Source organism: Zalophus californianus, chromosome 7, assembly GCF_009762305.2.
Source record: "Zalophus californianus isolate mZalCal1 chromosome 7, mZalCal1.pri.v2, whole genome shotgun sequence".
Taxonomy (NCBI): Eukaryota; Metazoa; Chordata; class Mammalia; order Carnivora; family Otariidae; genus Zalophus; species Zalophus californianus.
Genome location: NC_045601.1, coordinates 55595135 through 55613715, shown reverse-complemented (window position 1 = coordinate 55613715; position 18581 = coordinate 55595135). Strand labels below are relative to the sequence as shown.

Here is an 18581-nt window from a genome sequence, read left to right as displayed (position 1 = left end):
TGCACTTTTGGCTAACCATGTGAGACTGAAATACTGTGCAACGCTTTTACTATTTGTTCCTGGGTATTCTTTTTACTCTGTAATTAGTATGCATGTCTTCCATGAAATGCCTCTTTTCCAAATGTTAATGACAGACTGAGCTGATAAATTATTTGTTGCAATAAACTAGCCTTCAAGATGGACATATTTTCATCTCTTGCATGTATTTTACTTTCTAGTCATATTAAATAACTTCACATTTAAAATAAATAATCGCTGCCCACCACAATAATCCACCTTGCTTTCATCAGAGGTTGTGGCAAAAAGTGAATTCTGGGAACACTGATGTGGACAGTCACAGCCCACTCTCATGCTGAGAGTACTTTCTGGCTGCTTCTTGAGAAGCAAAGCCTAACTCAATAGGGCAAGATAGCAGATTTGAATAAATCTGAGGAAATATTTGAGAACACAAAATTTCATTCTCCCAGTTCTGACATAGAAAAGGAGAAATTGCCCACAGTTGTTCATTCTCCGCCTCCCACCTTATTCCAATAAGAAATACAGAGAAATTTGTAAACTTTATTCATGATGCAGAAGTTGAGATGAGTAAAACAGCCGATGGTGGCATCTTGCCTCTGAGTTTGATTTGTAAAAATGTTAGTGAGCACGATTTTCTGTGTTTCATTTGGGGAATGATGAAGAGGGTCTTTTCTATAATTATAAAACTTCCGACTTCGATGTCATTTATCACAATACTGCCTGGAATTCCGGAAATGTTCTGTCAGGGGTGATTTGCGTATTTTTGGACTTGACATTTGATAGAAGTTGGGTAACCGAATATCGTAGTGGTATGTTTTTCCTGTATATACCCTGTCATTCAAGGCATAGAGTTTATCTGCAATGTCACTGCCAATTAAAACTGAAAACAGGCGGGAGATGTAACGATGCTGAGCGAAGAGCAAATACAATTTCTTTCTCCTCCAAGACACATATCGACAATCAGTTTCTGCTGTGAGGGTTACCTAAAAAAAAAAAAAAAAAGGAAGGCCACATAAAAAAACAAAGATTAGGAAGCAAGAAAAATTCTGCCTTTTTTATTGGCCCCAATTTTAAATGAATTTTACTTGCTGCTCTCTTAGGTTGAAAAAGCTCACTGACTCACAATATATTTTAAAAACGGGGAGAAACTACAAAATGTCTTGCTACATATATAATTTATAACATGAACAATCACAATATTGTGCCCATTTCCAATTTCCCTCTTTTCAAAATCTGGGTATCTATATTTTGCCTTTTACTGAAGTGAGAACTACTTGATACTAAAAAATAATAAAGTTGGCTAATGTTAGAGAAGTAGTTCCAAGTCAGTCCCGAAGACTGCAGACATTTAACTCTGTTTCTGTGGCACGAAATAGAATTTATTGACCTATTCTGCATATGTATATGAATTTGTATTTGCATACACACATGAATGTTACATGTATGAATTGTAGGAAAACAAAATACCATAATAGAATCCACTGAAGTGATTATCTTTCGAAATTATCAGACACAGCAGCAGAGCAGTGACAGGAAGTTTAGCATTTTTTTTTTTTTTGCTAGAAAACAACTAAAATCTATTAGCATTTTAAATTTTAAGAATCCCTCATTTTGTAATAAGGGCAGACTTTTAAATTCTTGGTGTTTTTCTCCACCTTGTCAGTGGCAGTGTTTAGTTTATAGTCAAATCTCAATTAATTATATTTTAATCTCCATATATGCAGCTAAGCAAAGGAAAATTTAAGAGCATCTATCATGGACTCCTTTCTGTCATATACAAGGCCCATCCCTTTTCTTGTCGCTGGACCTATACAGTGACAGTAATCAGCAAGAGTCAAACAGGGCTGGGAAGTCACACATGCTGCAAAGTACATTCCAAAGTTGAATATAAATTATTGCTCTGTCATCTGCTGTTTTGTTTGCTTATTTTTATTTTATTTTTTATTATAATATATATATTTTTAATTAACATAAAATGTATTATTTGTTTCAGGAGTACAGGTCTGTGATTCATCAGTCTTACACAATTCACAAGCGCTCACCATAGCCTGTTTTTAAACAAATGTCTATCTGTTTGGAATAGGTGGTGTTCACTCTGTGGTCTAGTTACCCCTCACCTGAAAAATGCCTTCTTCTGTGGGTCTCAGTGAGTCCCATTCCGGAGAGTCCAGGAACTGGAAGGGGAAAATGTAATGCAGAAATTCGCCATCAACCGTCACTCTGATCCTACCCAAACACAAAGAACATCATTCATGAGAGAAGGAGAAAGCAAGCCCATAATTGGAGGCAAGGGGGAGGGAACAGTATTTCAGATCTCCGGTGGTCTTTATGGCTTTTAAAATTTTGTAGGATGAAATATTAAATTCACACATTACAGTAAGTGACAAAATCTCCTGTAAGATTCATGTACTGATGTTCCTCACACAGTTAGGATTCTGGAATATTGGGTGAAATTCATCAGACGATGCATCAAGGTATACATTGATGGTATGTGCCCATTTGTGTGTATATATTATACTTGAAGACAAAGTTCCAATGCACACAGTTGGATTTTAAATTAAGTAGGAAAACACTGAAGAACATAAAGAAGTGGCACTGTAAATACCTCTGTAGACTAATATTTAAACTTTTTAAAGGCATGAATAATCACATTATTGTTTCCATTAAAGTTTCCCCAAACTTTCTGCTTTCAAAGTTTATATACATACAAATATAGATATAAAAATTATATATGGTGAACCCCCTGCTTCTAGCAAGTGGGCAATTCTAGAATTTACTGAAGAAAATTGATCATTACAAAACTTAAATGTTCTCTATTCCTTAAAAGAATGCCCTATCACAGTCTATTTAAAGTACTTTGCATGCCAACATAAGTATTCTATTAATTCAAGCTGGCATCATCCTCTTCTTGACTGTCAGTGATTAGCTTGGAAACAAATAGCATATCCAGACAAACCCATTTGTACATTTGATTTCTAAGAAGAAATATTAAGGCTCTCAATTATATCCTGCTTCAGGTAAATAATAGCATGTACTCTAAATGCCTATGTCCATGACTCATGTATGTGTCAAGGGGTTTCTCATGCCTCACGGTGCTAAAAACCACCCAGGACTGTGCTATGCTGAGATGGAAAAGTGTAGCAGAAAGAAACACCAGCTAGTAACTAATACAAAGGAAATAACTAATATAGAGCAAGCACCAAGAGTACAAACCTTCCCGAAACAAGCAGGGAGAGTTTATCAATGGAGGTTTTCCCCTGCATGGCATAACAGTGTTCCTTTTCCAAAGTAACCACTTCAGAGCTCAGAGCAATTGTTCTGAAGACGGGCAAAGACGTCCCCAGAGGCTGAAAAAGGGAGCTGTACAATAGCTGGAATTCTCGGGAAAAAGTTATGCTGCGAACTTGATACGCAATGTGAACAAATTGCATGAAGCAGATGACAAACAGTACAAAATTCCAGGAATATATGTCAGCTGCACAGACATCTACCCAAGCCCAGACAGCAGAGCAGAGAAAACCCAACCCCAGCAAACTGAAGACGTAAAGGAGCCCGAAGAATCCACTGCCGCCCATGAAACCTACTACAAATAAAATACTGGCAAGATGATAAATGGCTCCTTCGGCCTCTTGCTTCCAGGTGGTGCAGACTGGGTGTTCATCTATCAGGTTCTTCCATAGACTTGAATTTCTCTCCATGGCTGTACTTCTGTCTGGTTCACTTTTCAGTTGACATTCGATGATATTGAAGCAAGTAATTAAGTCCTTTGCTTTTCCATCCTCAGAGTTTCACTACGTCTTTATAAAACCAGAGACAGCCTGGACACTGGGGTTGTAGTGATTAAGGGTTTTGTGTGTATGGATCTTGAAAACCTAAAAATCCCATGCTAGCTTCTTTAAGTACATCTGGGCTCCTGATTCAGATCTAGTCCACAAATATTTTGTGGTTTCCTGGACAAGAAAAAAAAGAAGCATCTAATTAAAGAAGGAAAATTGAGAGGTATATTTAAGTGAATCACCAGCATTCCTATTCAAGTTGATATGCTATTTTCTACGAAGTTAGAATTTTTTTTAAATTTTATTTTGACATAATTATGTATTTGCATTAGTTATAAGGAATAATACAGAGAGGGCACAGATGCTGTTAAGTTTCTAGGATAGAAGATGTATATTTTTAGGGTTATGCTTAATAATAATGATAAATTATTTACTGAAATTTTAGCATTTGTTAGAATTAGCTAACTACATATTCTGCTAGAAAGCTAGGTGCTATCATCAACTCATCGTCGTAACAATGCCTTGGTGTACCTCAGAATCTCTTGGGACAGTGACTAAAAATGCAGATTCATAAGCGGTGTGCAGGCGTACGGAGTCAGAATCTCTGAGGGCGGGGTCGGGCCTATGTGCCGGCATCTTGACAATCCCCCCCACGATTCTGAGGCATCAGTCCATGGCCTTTCATGGCCCACCCTCTGAGAGATACTGTTTGACAATGTTATTCACTCTTCACAGATGAAAAATTCGACACTTAGAGAGGCCAACTAATTTGTCCCAGGTCACACAGTGGTCAGGGTAGAGCAGAACTTCTGTACGGAAGCCTCTACGCTGGCTCCAATCATGTGGCTTCTCATGAAAGAGATTTTAAATTAGGCACTCTAAAGAGCCCTAAGGAAACAATAAACAGGAGAAACACATACTTAGGAGTCAGATTTTAAAAGCACAGAGTAGACTATGAGTATGTTTCGTGAATTAGATCAAAATTACTTGAGAAATATAAATTCAGATCTACCTTACTGTATTAGAGGCTATTTCAAGTTAAATCTGTACCCATATAACTAAATAAATAATATTAAAATTCCTGCTACTTACACATTTATTTACCAGATGGTCAAAAAATGTTACCGATTTGTTCCTCTGCACATATATTCTCTACCCTTTGAGCCATATGGTAAAAATGCTAATGTGTGATCTGAGTCAGGAGAGATTTAACCAGGATGATAGAGCTGTAGGATATGTATCATTTATCCCCAGGTTTCTTAACAAGAAATAGTTTCAATGTGAAGCATTCATTAGATTGGATTTTTAAACCACAACATTCAGAAGCCTTGAACTTACGTGCTATATTTAGTGTTTTTATTTTTGAGATAGATCATTTCCAGAACACCTGTTAATAAAATATCGGGTATCACAGATCTTGTCTCATAGAAAAAAAAAATACACACAGAGAGGTGAAAATGACTTAGCTGAAGTAAAAAAGGGAAGAGTATAATCACCAACAGAACCAGAAATGGAAATAAAGGAGCCACTGTTGTTGGAGTTCCTGGTTCTTCATCCTGGATAGTGATTCTTTCCTCAGCAAGTAAGGACTTTAAGAGCATCACCAGGTGAATCATTAAAAAAAGAAGAAAAAAAAAAACACAGACCTATAACTTATATTGCTATTTGTACTTAAGCTACTTTCAAATGTACTTTAAACATCCCATGCCCCCTAAATCCTGCCTCCCCCCATCACTCATGTGAGATGATGTGATTCGGGGCAGACCAGCACCCCGAACGTGTTTACTTTCTCCTCTTTAAATGCAACACAAAATTATATACTACTGGATAGTCACAACAAAGAAAAAAATTTTTTTAAATACAATGAGTAGTGAGAACTGCAGAATACCAGACTGCAAATGTCAGTCTCCCTGCTGTTTTACTTTTAAAACTAGGGTATTTTAAATTAATCGGTTCCTCAGGATACCTAACACAGCCACTAAAGCCAATATTAAAAAGCACTGCTGCCAGAGCTCTGAACTGTGGTTTGACCTTCCTTAAAAATTTATAATCCTCAACAAAATGTTAAAATGATGCTAACAGAGAAAGGCCATGTAACACCTCTGTGGCAATGCAGAAGGGAGCTTCTGGGAATCTTGTCCCCTGACGATCCGGACTTGGGGGATAGGCTGGGCCACATGCGTTCCAGGAGGGTGACCCATTATGATCATCAGAAGAACTGCGCTTCCGGCCCTTTCCAGCGGCTTCTGTTTCAAGAAGCTGCTACCAAATCATCTTCCTATCCTTGATACCGTAGCACTCAACACAGCAACACAGAGTGCTGACTTGCCCTGATTAAATTACTCCACACCCAGCCTTTCTCCCCTCGGTGTGTTTTTATTCAGTCACCAAAACAGATGTATTTTATTAGAAGAGAAAGAACTGACAGGGGCAGGTGACGGGCATGAGTGTTCCTCTGATATGGGCCAGCAACACTCCACGACTGAACATGATTCATCAACCAGCTGCCTGCTGGAAAGGCCTGAAGGCCTTAAGTCATGTTTTTGGGTAAATAAATGTTGAGATGCCAAAGTGGCACGATGGATTTCTCCGGCAGGAAAGCCCATCTTCCCCGCAAGAGAAATTAGCACACGGAGATACAAATGATGGAGACAAAATTAAGTGCAAATAAACACAATAATTCCCAGTTCCCCCCTTTTTACTCCTGAGGCTGTGAGCCCCTGAGTTATAGAGGAATGAGGACATTTAAAGACAGGTACACGGATGCTCCATGAAATAGGATGGAGACTTGGGACCAACTGATTAAGACTAGCTCAGAAATGGTGTTTATCTGTTCACAACCTGAGCATTTATTATCTCATCGCATCACACTTGTTGCCACGAGGGAGGCAGAATCTAAATCATCATGCTCTGCTTACCAATGAGAAAAGCAGGGCACAAGATTGGCTAAGTAGCTGGCTTGAGGTAAGAGAGGCAGGAAGTCCCGGGTAGGAGTCCCTGTCCGCTCAGCGCCATGCCCTCACCAGCAGGCAGGGCCACGTCTCAGGGCTCTGAATCGGATATGAACGTGTTGGGAGACAGCGGGATATTCTGTCAGGACTGGTTTGCCAGGAAAACAATAGTCCTAACGCTGAATATTTAAGAGCTGCCACAGCCACATGTACCGCTCAATCCGTAATGCTTACCATCGAGCTAGGGAAACAGACCTAGAAAGCCACTGATGAAATAATTGGCTGTATTGTTATTCAACACTGACTGACTTCCTCTCTTAGCTTCTGAAACTCCTATGGGGCAAAGACAACTGTTTCTGTATTTCTGGCACTCAGGGAACGTTGATTGGACACACTGGTATCCAGGTACAAGCACTCTGCCTTCTCCAGGCCTACTCTCTATCCGATTTAATGGATGTTCTAACATCTTCCGTCACCCAGGAGAAAAGAAGTAGGGGATATCCCAACATCCAAGGCATTTCGGCACAAAATCACTAAAGAGGTGGGACACTGCTTATTTAAATGTCTGGCACAGCTCCAAATTCATAGGGGAATCCTTTTGTCTTCATAGAAATTGAGCTCCTTAAGAGCAGTTGAATTTTAATCTGATTAAAAAACAACAACTCTTGTAGCTTGTGGCATTGCATTAGTTTTGGTTGCTAGGCAACCCAGGAGATAAAAATTCCATCAATATTCTACTCATTAATTGGAATAGGTCCTAACTTTGGTATGTGTTCCATATGCAAAATAATCATTTACTTAAAGCTGGTTTCTCTACTTATCCTCAAGGAGGTACACTTACTCAGGACCTACATGCCAGGCGTATTCAAGAATTATGTCACTTAACCTTCACAACAACCCCACTGAGAAGGTACTATATCTCCATCTTATAGTTGAGAAAATCGAAACCCAGAGAAGGTAAGTAAATTGTTCAAGGTCGCATTGCTAATCTTGGGACTAACATTCCACCCAGTCCTGCCTGATTCTGAAGCTCAGACTAAATCACTTTTATTATTCTGCTTCCACAGTACCAGGATTTAGAAAATGTAGGCATTCATTTCCTCCTTGCTACTTAGATGAACTCAGGCATGTTTATTCATCAGTCAAGCGGAGGTAATATCACCTGTTCTGTCCACTCTAAAGGGCGCTACAAGACTCAAATGAGGAAATCTATATTAAAACTTCTTGGCAAATTTAAAAATAATATAGAGATGGCATCGCTGTACTTGTTGCTTGTATTTTACAGAACTGAGCCTTTTGGAGAATTTAGTTTTTAAAAGCTTTCTTTCACCCAGAGGATTACAATTGAATACAGAAATGCAAATATTACTTTTGGTGGCTACCCAACTTTAAATTTTAAATTCTAAATTTACTCATTCCTGCAGGGGTGATCTCTGTTGTTCTTCCCTGTGTCCTGACCTCCTACGGCTGACTGGGGTACCCCCATAACCAACCCACCCTTGAGTCTTTACTTTCCAATGGCCAAGAAGCCAGTCCCTGGAAGACAACTACAGTCTTCTGCCTCAGATAAGTGTTTAGAGCTTCTCAGCAGGGATCCTCAAATCACTGATGTTAAGTGTCACCTGGGTGGCTTGTTAGAATGTCCCTTCCCTGGGCCCATCCCAGAATTACTGAGCCAGGAAGGGACCCAGGAAGATGCCCTTCTGATAAGCTCCCAGTTGATTCGTACGCACATTAAAGTTTGAGGGCCATTATTTTATGCTGTTCCTGCATGATTTCTGAATTATCCTTGTTTGTTTGCAGGACCTCAGCTTTGTTTCTTCCTGGCTGACCACTGGCTGTCCTTCTATGCAGATTACTCTTGTGCTTTTGATCTCTGTCTGCCCAGGACGGTAGTGCTGGTGCTAACGCTCCATTCTGTGTCTATTGGCTCAGTTCACACTGTTAAAAGAAAGGTTCTAGTCTTAGCCGTGCCCCTAAATAGCTTATTAGACCTGTTTCCTCATTGGTAAAATGGAAGTGTTGGACAAAACAGTGTGAGGTCCTTTTGGCTCTAAAATAACATGACCCTATGTAATAAGGAACAGAAGATTTTTCCTAGCATGGGTTAAAATATAGAGCTGAAGAGTGGAACTGAATTACTGCAGGTCTTAACACCAATTTTATGATCGAGGACCCACTCTAGAGACCATTTATTTAATTACCTATGGACTGTGGCGGGGCCCAGGCACTGGAATGTTCTAACATGCAACCAGGGTTAAGAACTATTAGGGGGTGAGGTTGAGAGACACCAGAACTGTCTGTAGGGTAAAGGACCTAATTTTAATTCTTACTTTGAAGGAGCTGGAAAGGCACATTTTGGCCTTGTGTGTTCTCATTCCCATGCTTTGCTCAGGTGGGGAGGCATTTTCCTTCCTTGCCACTCATCATTCCAAGAGGGCTCAAGGCTTGTGGATATTCTGCAGCAGCCTTTCCTCAACAGGGTGGCCTGAATTTGCACCTTCTAGCTCTGAATTTTTATGGCCTTTATTATCTGTCAACATGGCTTCCATCATATGTTATGTTATATTGACCATAAATAATACACATGTAATATGTAATATATATTATATATGGTCATTGGTCATATATATTTGGTCATATAAATGTCAGCTTTATTGGTTGGTTATTTTACGTATGTGTGTATGGAAACATATATGGAATTTCCCTCTGTCTAGAGCACAGTGAGTCTTCAATAAATGTTCAATGACTAATAAGGATAACAATGCTCAGGTATCAATGCAGTGTTCAGATTAGTTTTGGAACAAGTAAGAAGCCCAAGTGAGATCTGACTAATACCTGAATCAATGATTTAGATGTTGGACTAAAAGAAAGGAAAACATATATTATACTATGAGGAAGAAGTGAAAGGAAGAAGTGTCTCTATTGAGACAGAGGAACAAAGAAGGGTTAAAGACCCTTTGGAATTTTAAGAGATCCCAAAGTTTGGAAAGAAATCAGAGGAAAGGGGAACACAGTTTTATCCTCAATTAACCTGATACTCTTGGTCTAGCAACAGAGTTCACAGCAGAAGATAAGGGGCAGGACAGAGAGATCTTTAATAGTTACTATTACACAGGACAATACTGAAGAAAGCCTGGGGTTGGCAAGATTAGCTAGAAAGCGAGTGCAGACAGAATGAGAGTTGAAGTTAAATGCCCATGATCCAAGGCCTTAGATAGAACTCTAGAGTTGTGCTGTCCAATATGGTAGCCATTAGCCACATGTGCCTGGTCTGAATTGAGATGTGTTATACACATGGATTTCAAAAAGACTGAGCACAAAGATAGAGTATGTCATTAATAACTTTTATGTTGACTATATGTTGAAATGATTATGTTTCAGAAATACTGGGTTAAATAAGACATTAAAGTTAATTTTGCCCATGTCTTATTTTTTTAATGTTGCTACTAAAATATTTAAAATTATGTATGTGGCTTGCATTATATTTCTCTTGGACAGTGCTGGTCTAGAGCCTCTCAAGTAACAGAGAAAGGAAATGAAAAAGACTTGGCATGACACTGTGCAAACAGTGCATATGTATAATGTATAAGTGTATAAATATGGGAGAATTATCTAAGATTAAGAACAGAGAGTTGATATAAATGTAAATGATATTGGCTACAATATTCATATGCTACAATCATCAGATGTTATCTGTGGCATAGATGTCGCCATCTGGTTTCTGCCTACATAGGTGGCCAGCCCCACTACAGTTCTTGGCCTCTTTATCCTACCAAGGAAGTCACTACTTTGTCCTTTTTCCTTAGGAGAATTACACTTTCCCAAGCAACTATATCACATTGTTTCATTTTCTCATTTCATCTTCTGATGATACCTCATGGAATACACTGGAAATCCCAGACAGATAATCTCATAAATTTTGTAGTGGAGATTGAATTATGGCCTTCTGGGTTCCAGAGGGTCTGTACCAGCCTTTGTTTTCATGTAACATATGAGTTTCTTCATGCACCATTAGGCTTCTGGGCTGGAATATGCCTTTGACTTTCCATACCAATGAGAGGTTGGCTTCTCTTGAGACTCGAGAAAATTAGAGAACATGCCTACACCCCATGCTGGACTTCTCTGATTCTCTTGTCTTCGCTAAAGTCCATTTGATTACCTGCAGCTGTGTCTGATTTCTCACTTTATCGCATAAGCAGAATTGTAAGATGGTCCCCAAGATTCCTGTCTCATTGGTGCACACATGCAATAATTCTCTCTCCTTGAGTGTGGCAGACCTGTGAATGGGATGGGACAGATACTCTCTTGATTAGGTAACATTATATGGCAAATGGTGCTGGAATAATAACCTGTGATTATTAAGCTATATAAGGTTGTAGGACTGGAGAGGGATTGAAAATTGAAGAGTCATGTTCCTCCTGGCCTGGAAGAAAGCAAACGCCATGTTGTGAACTGCTTATGGGGGCCACAAGCCAAGGAATGGCCAGCAGTCTCTGGGAGTTGAAAGAAGTCCCCAACTAACAGTTACCAAGATAATGGGAATGTCAGTCCTACAACCGCAAGGAGCTGAATTCCTCCAACCACCCGAAAATCTTGGAAGAGGTCCCTGGACTCCAAATGGGGAATGCAGTGAGGCTGACACCTGGATAGCAGGCTCTCAACACCCAAGGCAAAGGATCCAGTTCAGCTGTGTCTGGACTCCTGACCCACAAAAACTGTGCGATGATGGATTTGTGGTGTTTTCAGCCACTAGTCTGTGGTACTGTTACAAAGCAGCAGGAAACTAATACACACAATTATGAGTACTTACTATACATGAGACTTTTCATTAATAATCTACATTTTATGATGGAGTTGGAAAACAGATGTATGCAGAAGAAGACACTCAATCTTTGCTAGATTTAAATCAGGAAAACCGGTTAAGAAAGTGATACTTTTGAAGAATAGTATCTGGAAAACAAGACACTAAGAAGAGGCCCTGGGAATTACATGTAAATTCACTATGGTTACCAGCAACATATTACAGGTTCTCCTTCAGTGGAGTCACAGACAGCCCCAACACTGTTAAGCATTTGGACACATGGGCAATTTCCAGAATAATTATGTCATTCATATACAACCTCCAAAATGCCTGGAATACCAGGTTTCCTTGGGTGGGCCTTCCAGCTTAGTTCTTTGTAAAATTGAGCCATATGTATAGGGCAAATACTTGATCTCTCAGACACATCTAGAGGTTAACACTCAAAAGACAGACTACAGAAACTCAAATAGCTCTGTAAATCTTCTAGTTGTGTGACTCCACCACGTTCAGATGAGTTGAGCAATGGGAAATTAATGCAATATCTAGTTGCCATCTTCTTGAACCTCATTTACTACTATTACTGCTACCACCATTACTACTACCATTTACTGAGCACTTACTGTATGCCAGGCATGTTTCTAAGAATCTTAAAATATTACGTCATTTAATCCTCACAACTTTTTGAAATATACAGTTCTATTGTCCCTATTTTACAGATGGGAAAACTGAGGTACAGGGAAGTTAGGTTGCCTAAGGATACACAAATGATAGAGCCTAGAATCACTCCCAGGCAGACAGATGCAAATAATAACATACTGCTTCATATACAGTTTGAATCTAAATATCTGGACTTACTGGAACAAATCAACAACATTCTTGTTTTCTCCCTTCAGTTCTAGATTCAATGAATTTAAATGTCTTCTTAAGAAATTACAACTTTCTGAGCAACACAGGGATAGGAAGGTCAGTCCCGTGTTGAATCACTCAGTGTCCTATAATTCTTCATTTGATGAAGCAGCAGTAAACCTCTCCTTCTCAACCATGTCATTTGATTGCTTTTAATAAACAATCCCCACGCTCTGCTCCAAGTTCCTCTGACTTCTCCTTAAACTGGAAATGGTTAAAGGCACAAGCAGGCTTTTGAGCAGTTGCTCTCATGTCATGCCATAAGTCCACCAAAGATTCATGCTGAAAAATGCAAGACAAGCTGGATCCATGGATCCATTAAACAGTCTTTTCTTGATATGAATCAAAGGTAGACACCTTCACTTCCTTTTCCTCCAAGTGACTTATATGCAGCAAGTAAACTCACCTTTCTATGTTATTTAGTTCAGGTTCTCATGTTTCTTCCTGACAAACATGCGTAACAAGCTCATGTGATCTAGCTAACTGGTTAGAGTCTCTCTTTTTCATTTTTTTCTGGCTAAATAACCAGGTGGACCACACACCAGGGTCAGGGATGTTTGAAACCACCAAACCAGCCTGTACTAGTGCTAAAAGGAACACTTCTGCAGGGTATGGAGATTTCCTTTCAAGGTGTTTGCACAGACATAGGAGCTTTCTCTTTGATTGTGGGAGACCATTTTCTGTTTGGTTCTCAACCCACATGTTCTACAATCTTTCCATTTCTTCTATTTCTTTTGGCCTTGTTTTTCTTGACTTTATTATACTTGAGGGTATTCCAACCATAGATGTTCCTCTTATTTTGGCAGCGCTGCCTGTGGATAAGCAATGTAAATTATTCCCTTGTTTCTGCTGGAAATACACATATTCTCCTGATTCTTTTGAAATGTTTGATTATTTCAAGTTTCTCTTCAATATTGAAGCCTTCCTTTTGCGTGCACTATTTGACATGTTGAATCAAGAGGCTTAGACATTCTTGGGATGCTGAAGGGGTGTGTTTTTATAGAGAAAAGTTCATCACTGCAAAAGAATAGCAGAACACAATCTTGCAGGATAACCTGTGGTGAACCAAGGTAGCCGGCAGATGTTTCAGGTGTTATGTGTATTGGTGTTTTGTGTATTCCTACATGGCTTAAGTCAGCTGATTATAGTTTAACGTGTTCACATGGTGTCCTGGCTGAGTAAATGATGCACGAGCAAGCAAAAAATCTCTGCTATGCTCAAATTGTTCCCTAAGATTTCCATTGCATTGACATGATGCTTAATTTCAAAACAAACATTATAACATAATTGACTGTGTCATCAACTTTCAAATGGCCAGGAAAATATTAATTAATATGCAATAATTTGATAAATCCCTGCCCTCCTGGAGCTTGCATTTTAGTGAAATTCAAATGTTGATACAATTTAAGCTTACTTTCAAATTATGAGATCTATTTTAAATAGCTAAAAATATCTTATATGCAAATAAACCTAAGCTACTTAAAATTCATTTAAAGTCAGTTATTGCATAAAGTTTTAAATAAATACTACATTTTAAGAGACTGTCTATAGTCTCATAAAGCAAAATGCAAATAAGCTTGTTTTCTAGAATGTCCGTCAAAGATTGAAAACAAACATTAGACAAACCCTAGAACATTATTTGTGTCCCCGGAGTAGCATGTTACATATTAATACATACGTATTAGTTAATACGTGATCTATAGCCATCTATACACTTAATGTTAAAGATGATTTCTGGATAGTGGGATACTTTTGTCTTTGTTTGCATTCTTTATAACAATTTTATAAAATAATAAGGTGATTTTATATTAATTTGAAAATTTTTAAATACAAAAATTTCAAAGAATTAAAATCCATGAACCCAATGACTAGAATTAACAAACATCATTGCCACTGTAAAAATCTTTTTTATAATAAAAAAAATTCCACAAAAATTGAAGATCTCCATGGATTGTTCTCAAGTACTATTTCCCACCCACTCACTCCTTATATATAATTGTGTTTATCCTTCCAGGCCGTATAGAACAATTTTTAAATTGCAATTTAAAATGCAGTGTAAGATTAGAAATGTATCTTATGTGTTTTTTTCCAGATCCATGCTTAGTTTTTTTTTCTGATTAATAAACATATACAAGGATAGAGAAAATACTAGATATTAAATCTCCACATACCTATTATCCAGATTCAACAATTATCAAGATTTTGCTACATAGAGTTTTTGAATTTGAAAGCAAAAACTGTAACTAATGTTCATCCTATAGTTTGTTCAGTTAGTAAGCAAACACCTGTTAAGGGAGACAGGGAAAATTACAACTAGTTGTGTTCTTACTATGTCCCAGGCACCAGGTCTTCCATTTACTGACCCATTTAGGAGTCACAACACCTCTGCAACCTCAGGAGTTTTATCAGCATTGTTTGGAGTGAAAAACGAGGCTCAGAACAATGAAGATTCTTGCCTAGGCTCAGCCAGTTGATTGTCTTTCTAGAACCAATTTCAGACTGTGTGTAAGAGTCACCAAAGGTTATTATTCTGTTGAAGAATATAAATGAAGAAGAACAAAATGAGAAGGTCTCACTTTGGGTCTGTGTGAATCAATCCCTGTATTCTTTGGGTTGGAGGGCGATCCAGCATTGTTATAGGGGCTTCAAGTCAGCAACTTTCAGTTATTTAATTTTTTAAAATGTCTATTATGGGACGCCTGGGTGGCTCAGTTGGTTAAGTGTCTGCCTTTGGCTCGAGTCATGATCCCAGGGTCCTGGGATCAAGCCCCGCATCGGGCTCCCTGCTCAGCGGGGAGCCTGCTTCTCCCTCTGCCTGCTGCTCCCCCCTGCTTGTGCTCTCTCTCTCTCTGACAAATAAATAAAATCTCAAAAAGAATAAAAATACCTGTTATAACTTTTACTTTAAGACATTCTCCTGTAACTACTTGGATAACATAGAGAAACATTTTCCCTTTTCCTCAAAAAAAAAAAATCTAAATGATTCAATATACTCTTGTCAACTCTTACTTACTCTCTATAGCTCCTAATCCTAGTTAACCAACAACCGTAATTACAAAAGCCAATTTCAACTGCAATTTGCAGGCTTGCAGATCAATCTATCATGGATATTTTCCAAAGCAGTTTTGAAACTTCTTGCCTGCCATGTTGCTTACATGTTGTTACACTCATACACTACAACCAACACTTCATAACCATTCTTGATCTTGACTATTTCAAAATAAGCAGACGTGAATGCTCTAGTGTGTCAATGCTCTTAGGCAGCTTGTGGTTAAGAAGCATGGGAGTTTGGTTTTCCAGGACACATTTTGATTTAATAAGCATAGAATGTCACCATTTAGAAGCACAGGATGCACAATGACTCAGCTATTTTGGGACACGGTTGAGATTAAAGAAACTCAACTCTCCAGTGTCTCCCAGTTTATAGGTTTAAATTTTAGGACAGAAAATGTCTTACTCTACATTTCAATTTGTATTTGTATCCTAAATTCTCCAGTCTTCAGGGAACGAAAAGAGCCTTAAAATCATCAGGGATCAGCCAGACCTCTTCATTCTGCAAATGTGGAAGGAGGTCCAATTTTGGTTTTGTTTGTATTTTGTTTCATGTAGTTCTCGTTTGGTTTTCTTTTGCCGCAAAGAACAATGCCAAGTTACTGTACTGTCACACAAGGGATATGACCATGCAACACTCCTTGATATTAAAAATAACAGAAAAGAGCCACCACTAAACCTTAGTATGAACCGAGACCAAAAATTTCTTAAGACTGCCATAAAATGAGATTGCTGTGTCCAAGCTTGCAAATTCAAAATACCTAACTAGAAGAGTTAGAATAAAAAGTCAGGAAGGAGGAAAGATTGTCCCATTCTAGATGTTTACTAAATCAAGTTAGATTATGTTCAAAAGTGGGCTTCTAATTCTACTTTTCCATTTATTATTCACATGTAGAACATTATCATGTTTTGCAAATGTCTCTTTGGCTAAAACAGTTTTTTGTTGTTGTTGTTTTGCCATAGCCCTATTATTGTATTTTGATTCTGTGCCTTTAATCTTTTCCTAAAATACAGACCCTCAAAATGTATTATACCTCTGTAACCGACCTTGGTGATGAGGTAATTTAGTGGTTTTGTTTCTTTCCTTACTTCCTTTTTTTTTTAAAGGTGGATCCCCAAATAGAAAAAACAGGTCAGCGTGACCTTTGATGAGACAGCTTTCGCGTGTCCCCAACTCAGTGTGAAACACTGACCCTAGTCATGCCCTTAGCAGAGAGGGAAAGGAACTCCCAACCGCTGCACTTCCCCATGAAACCGAAGACCGTCAGGGCCCCTTGGACCAGCTTTTCTCCCTCGAAAATCTGGCCTCTTTCTTTGGGCTCCAAGGTGCCTGGGCAAGAGTGGGGCTAACAGAAGATCTGGGGGAAAGATTCGCCTGTAGGGCGAACGACTCGAGTTCCCAGGGGCCGATGCGCGCGGAGCCCTCAGCAGCGGACCCCCCAGCGGGCGGAGCTGCGAGCGGCGCCACCCGGCCTCCGGGGCTCGAATTGGCCAGAGCGGGGCCGGGAGCGGAGCTGCGGTGCGGCCAGCGCGGCCAGCGCGGCCAGCGCGGAGCACAGGGCGGCGAAGCAAGGGCGCTCCCGGGGGGTCGGCGGCCTCGCAGCCCCCACCCTGGGGCGGGGCCCGGATAGAAGCGGCGCCGGCAAAGTTGCAGCAAAGCGCGCGTGGTGCAAGGGTGCGGACAGTTGTTGGGAGGTGGCCGCCGAGGCGCCCCCGGGCTCCCCTCCTTACCTTTCCTTCCCCGACCCTGCGCAGAGCTCCGGCCTTGCGCCCACAGAAGTTTCCCAGCCGAACGCGCTGGGCCGGGCTGGCCAGCGCCGAAGCCCCCGGCGTCCCGCTAGCGCACTCCTCGCCGCCCACCCGGCCGGTGTCGGCCCGGCGCCGGGACGCGCAGTGACCGCAGCCCACTCCGGAGCTCGCGCGGCGGCGCGGGCGGGGGCCGGGCACGGGCGCGCGCCCCGGGGCGCAGCGGGGAGAGCAGGGAGGGAGGGGGCGGCGGAGGCCGCCGCGCAGGGGACCCGGCCGGCGCAGCCTCCCGGGAGCAAGCGGCGCGGCCACCAGCTTCTAGGACTGCCCATAAATCTAGCGGCCGCTGCGAACCAAACTTTGCCAAGAAGGGTTTCCCGAAGTCAACACTGATCACGGTTAGAAAACAAACGTGGTATTCGCTGTTGTGGGAGAGCGATGGAATTGACTACTGAAATGAAAAGCAACTGTATGTGTGCCCTCTCACTCCCGCACCTCGACCCCCACCCCAACACACCACAAACAAAATGAGGAGATAAATGACCAGAGTGGGGATGAGAATATTTGGGTGCATGGGACAAAGAAAAGTCAAATCAATGGATATCTCAAAAAAAAAAAAAAAAAAAAAAAAACACAAATGGGTGAAGAGCAGAAACAACCATGGAAGGAAAAAATTAAAAATACAAATGATAGAAAATGTTCAAATCAATACTAAGCCAAATGCATTTTTCCTCCTATGAAATTAGTGAAGTTTTGTTTTGTTTTGGTGATCAAACCATAGGGTAGTCGGTGAGGGACCAGTGAAACACACACCTTACTCAAGGATTTCGTCTCCCTTCTCTTAACACCCTCACTTTTACTTCCTATAAGCATGTTGGTGACATTGATTCCAGAAGCAAACATTTATTGAATAATCAATGTCTCTTTTCATCCCCAGAATAATTGCAAAAGTAATTCATACAACTGCCTCCTGGTGTTGACACCTTTGGGGGATCCCCTCCCTTTGCAGCAGTTGGGAGCAGTGACTTACTTATAAACAATAAGTATAGCACAGGTGATGGATGTCACTCCTGTGACTACCTTACATTACAAAAGACTCTGTCTTGCTAGCAGACTCTTTGGAGACTTTCATCTCTGGCTTGATGAAAGAAGTGGCCATGTTGTTCCCAACATGGCAGGAACTGTATGTGGCCTCTAGGAGCTGAAAGCAGCCTCCAGCCAACAGCCAGCAAGAAGCCAGGTCCCTCTGTTCCACAAACACAAGGACATGAATTCTGTCCATCATCGAAGTAAGCTTGGAAACAGATTCTTCCCCAGTCAAACTTCCAG

General features: G+C 40.3%; 1 protein-coding gene across 2 annotated transcripts; it reads right to left on the bottom strand.

The window, feature by feature from the left end:
- Positions 1–544: 544 nt before the first annotated feature.
- On the bottom strand, positions 545–17435 carry POPDC3 (popeye domain containing 3). 2 transcript variants are annotated; one of them, XM_027600903.2, is made up of 5 exons: positions 17238–17435; positions 4326–4682; positions 3232–3968; positions 2136–2244; positions 545–1001 (listed from the first exon to the last, which is right to left on the bottom strand). In XM_027600903.2, the coding sequence occupies exons 3-5, from the start codon at positions 3714–3716 to the stop codon at positions 720–722; spliced, it is 876 nt and encodes a 291-aa protein (XP_027456704.1). In that variant the 5' UTR covers positions 3717–3968; positions 4326–4682; positions 17238–17435; the 3' UTR covers positions 545–719. The 2 variants fall into 2 exon arrangements, with proteins under 2 accessions (XP_027456704.1, XP_027456705.1); XM_027600904.2 differs by lacking the exon at positions 4326–4682.
- Positions 17436–18581: the final 1146 nt, after the last annotated feature.

What these genes read in the sequence shown, in the direction of transcription:
- POPDC3 (XM_027600903.2), bottom strand. Translation starts at nt 3,716, where the DNA reads ATGGAGAGAAATTCAAGTCTATGGAAGAACCTGATAGATGAACACCCA. An exon ending in TCCCTGCTTGTTTCGGGAAG is followed by an intron (nt 2,245 to 3,231) that starts GTTTGTACTCTT and finishes GTGTTTGGGTAG; the next exon opens with GATCAGAGTGACGGTTGATG. An exon ending in CAGAAGAAGGCATTTTTCAG is followed by an intron (nt 1,002 to 2,135) that starts GTGAGGGGTAAC and finishes TTTTTTTTTTAG; the next exon opens with GTAACCCTCACAGCAGAAAC.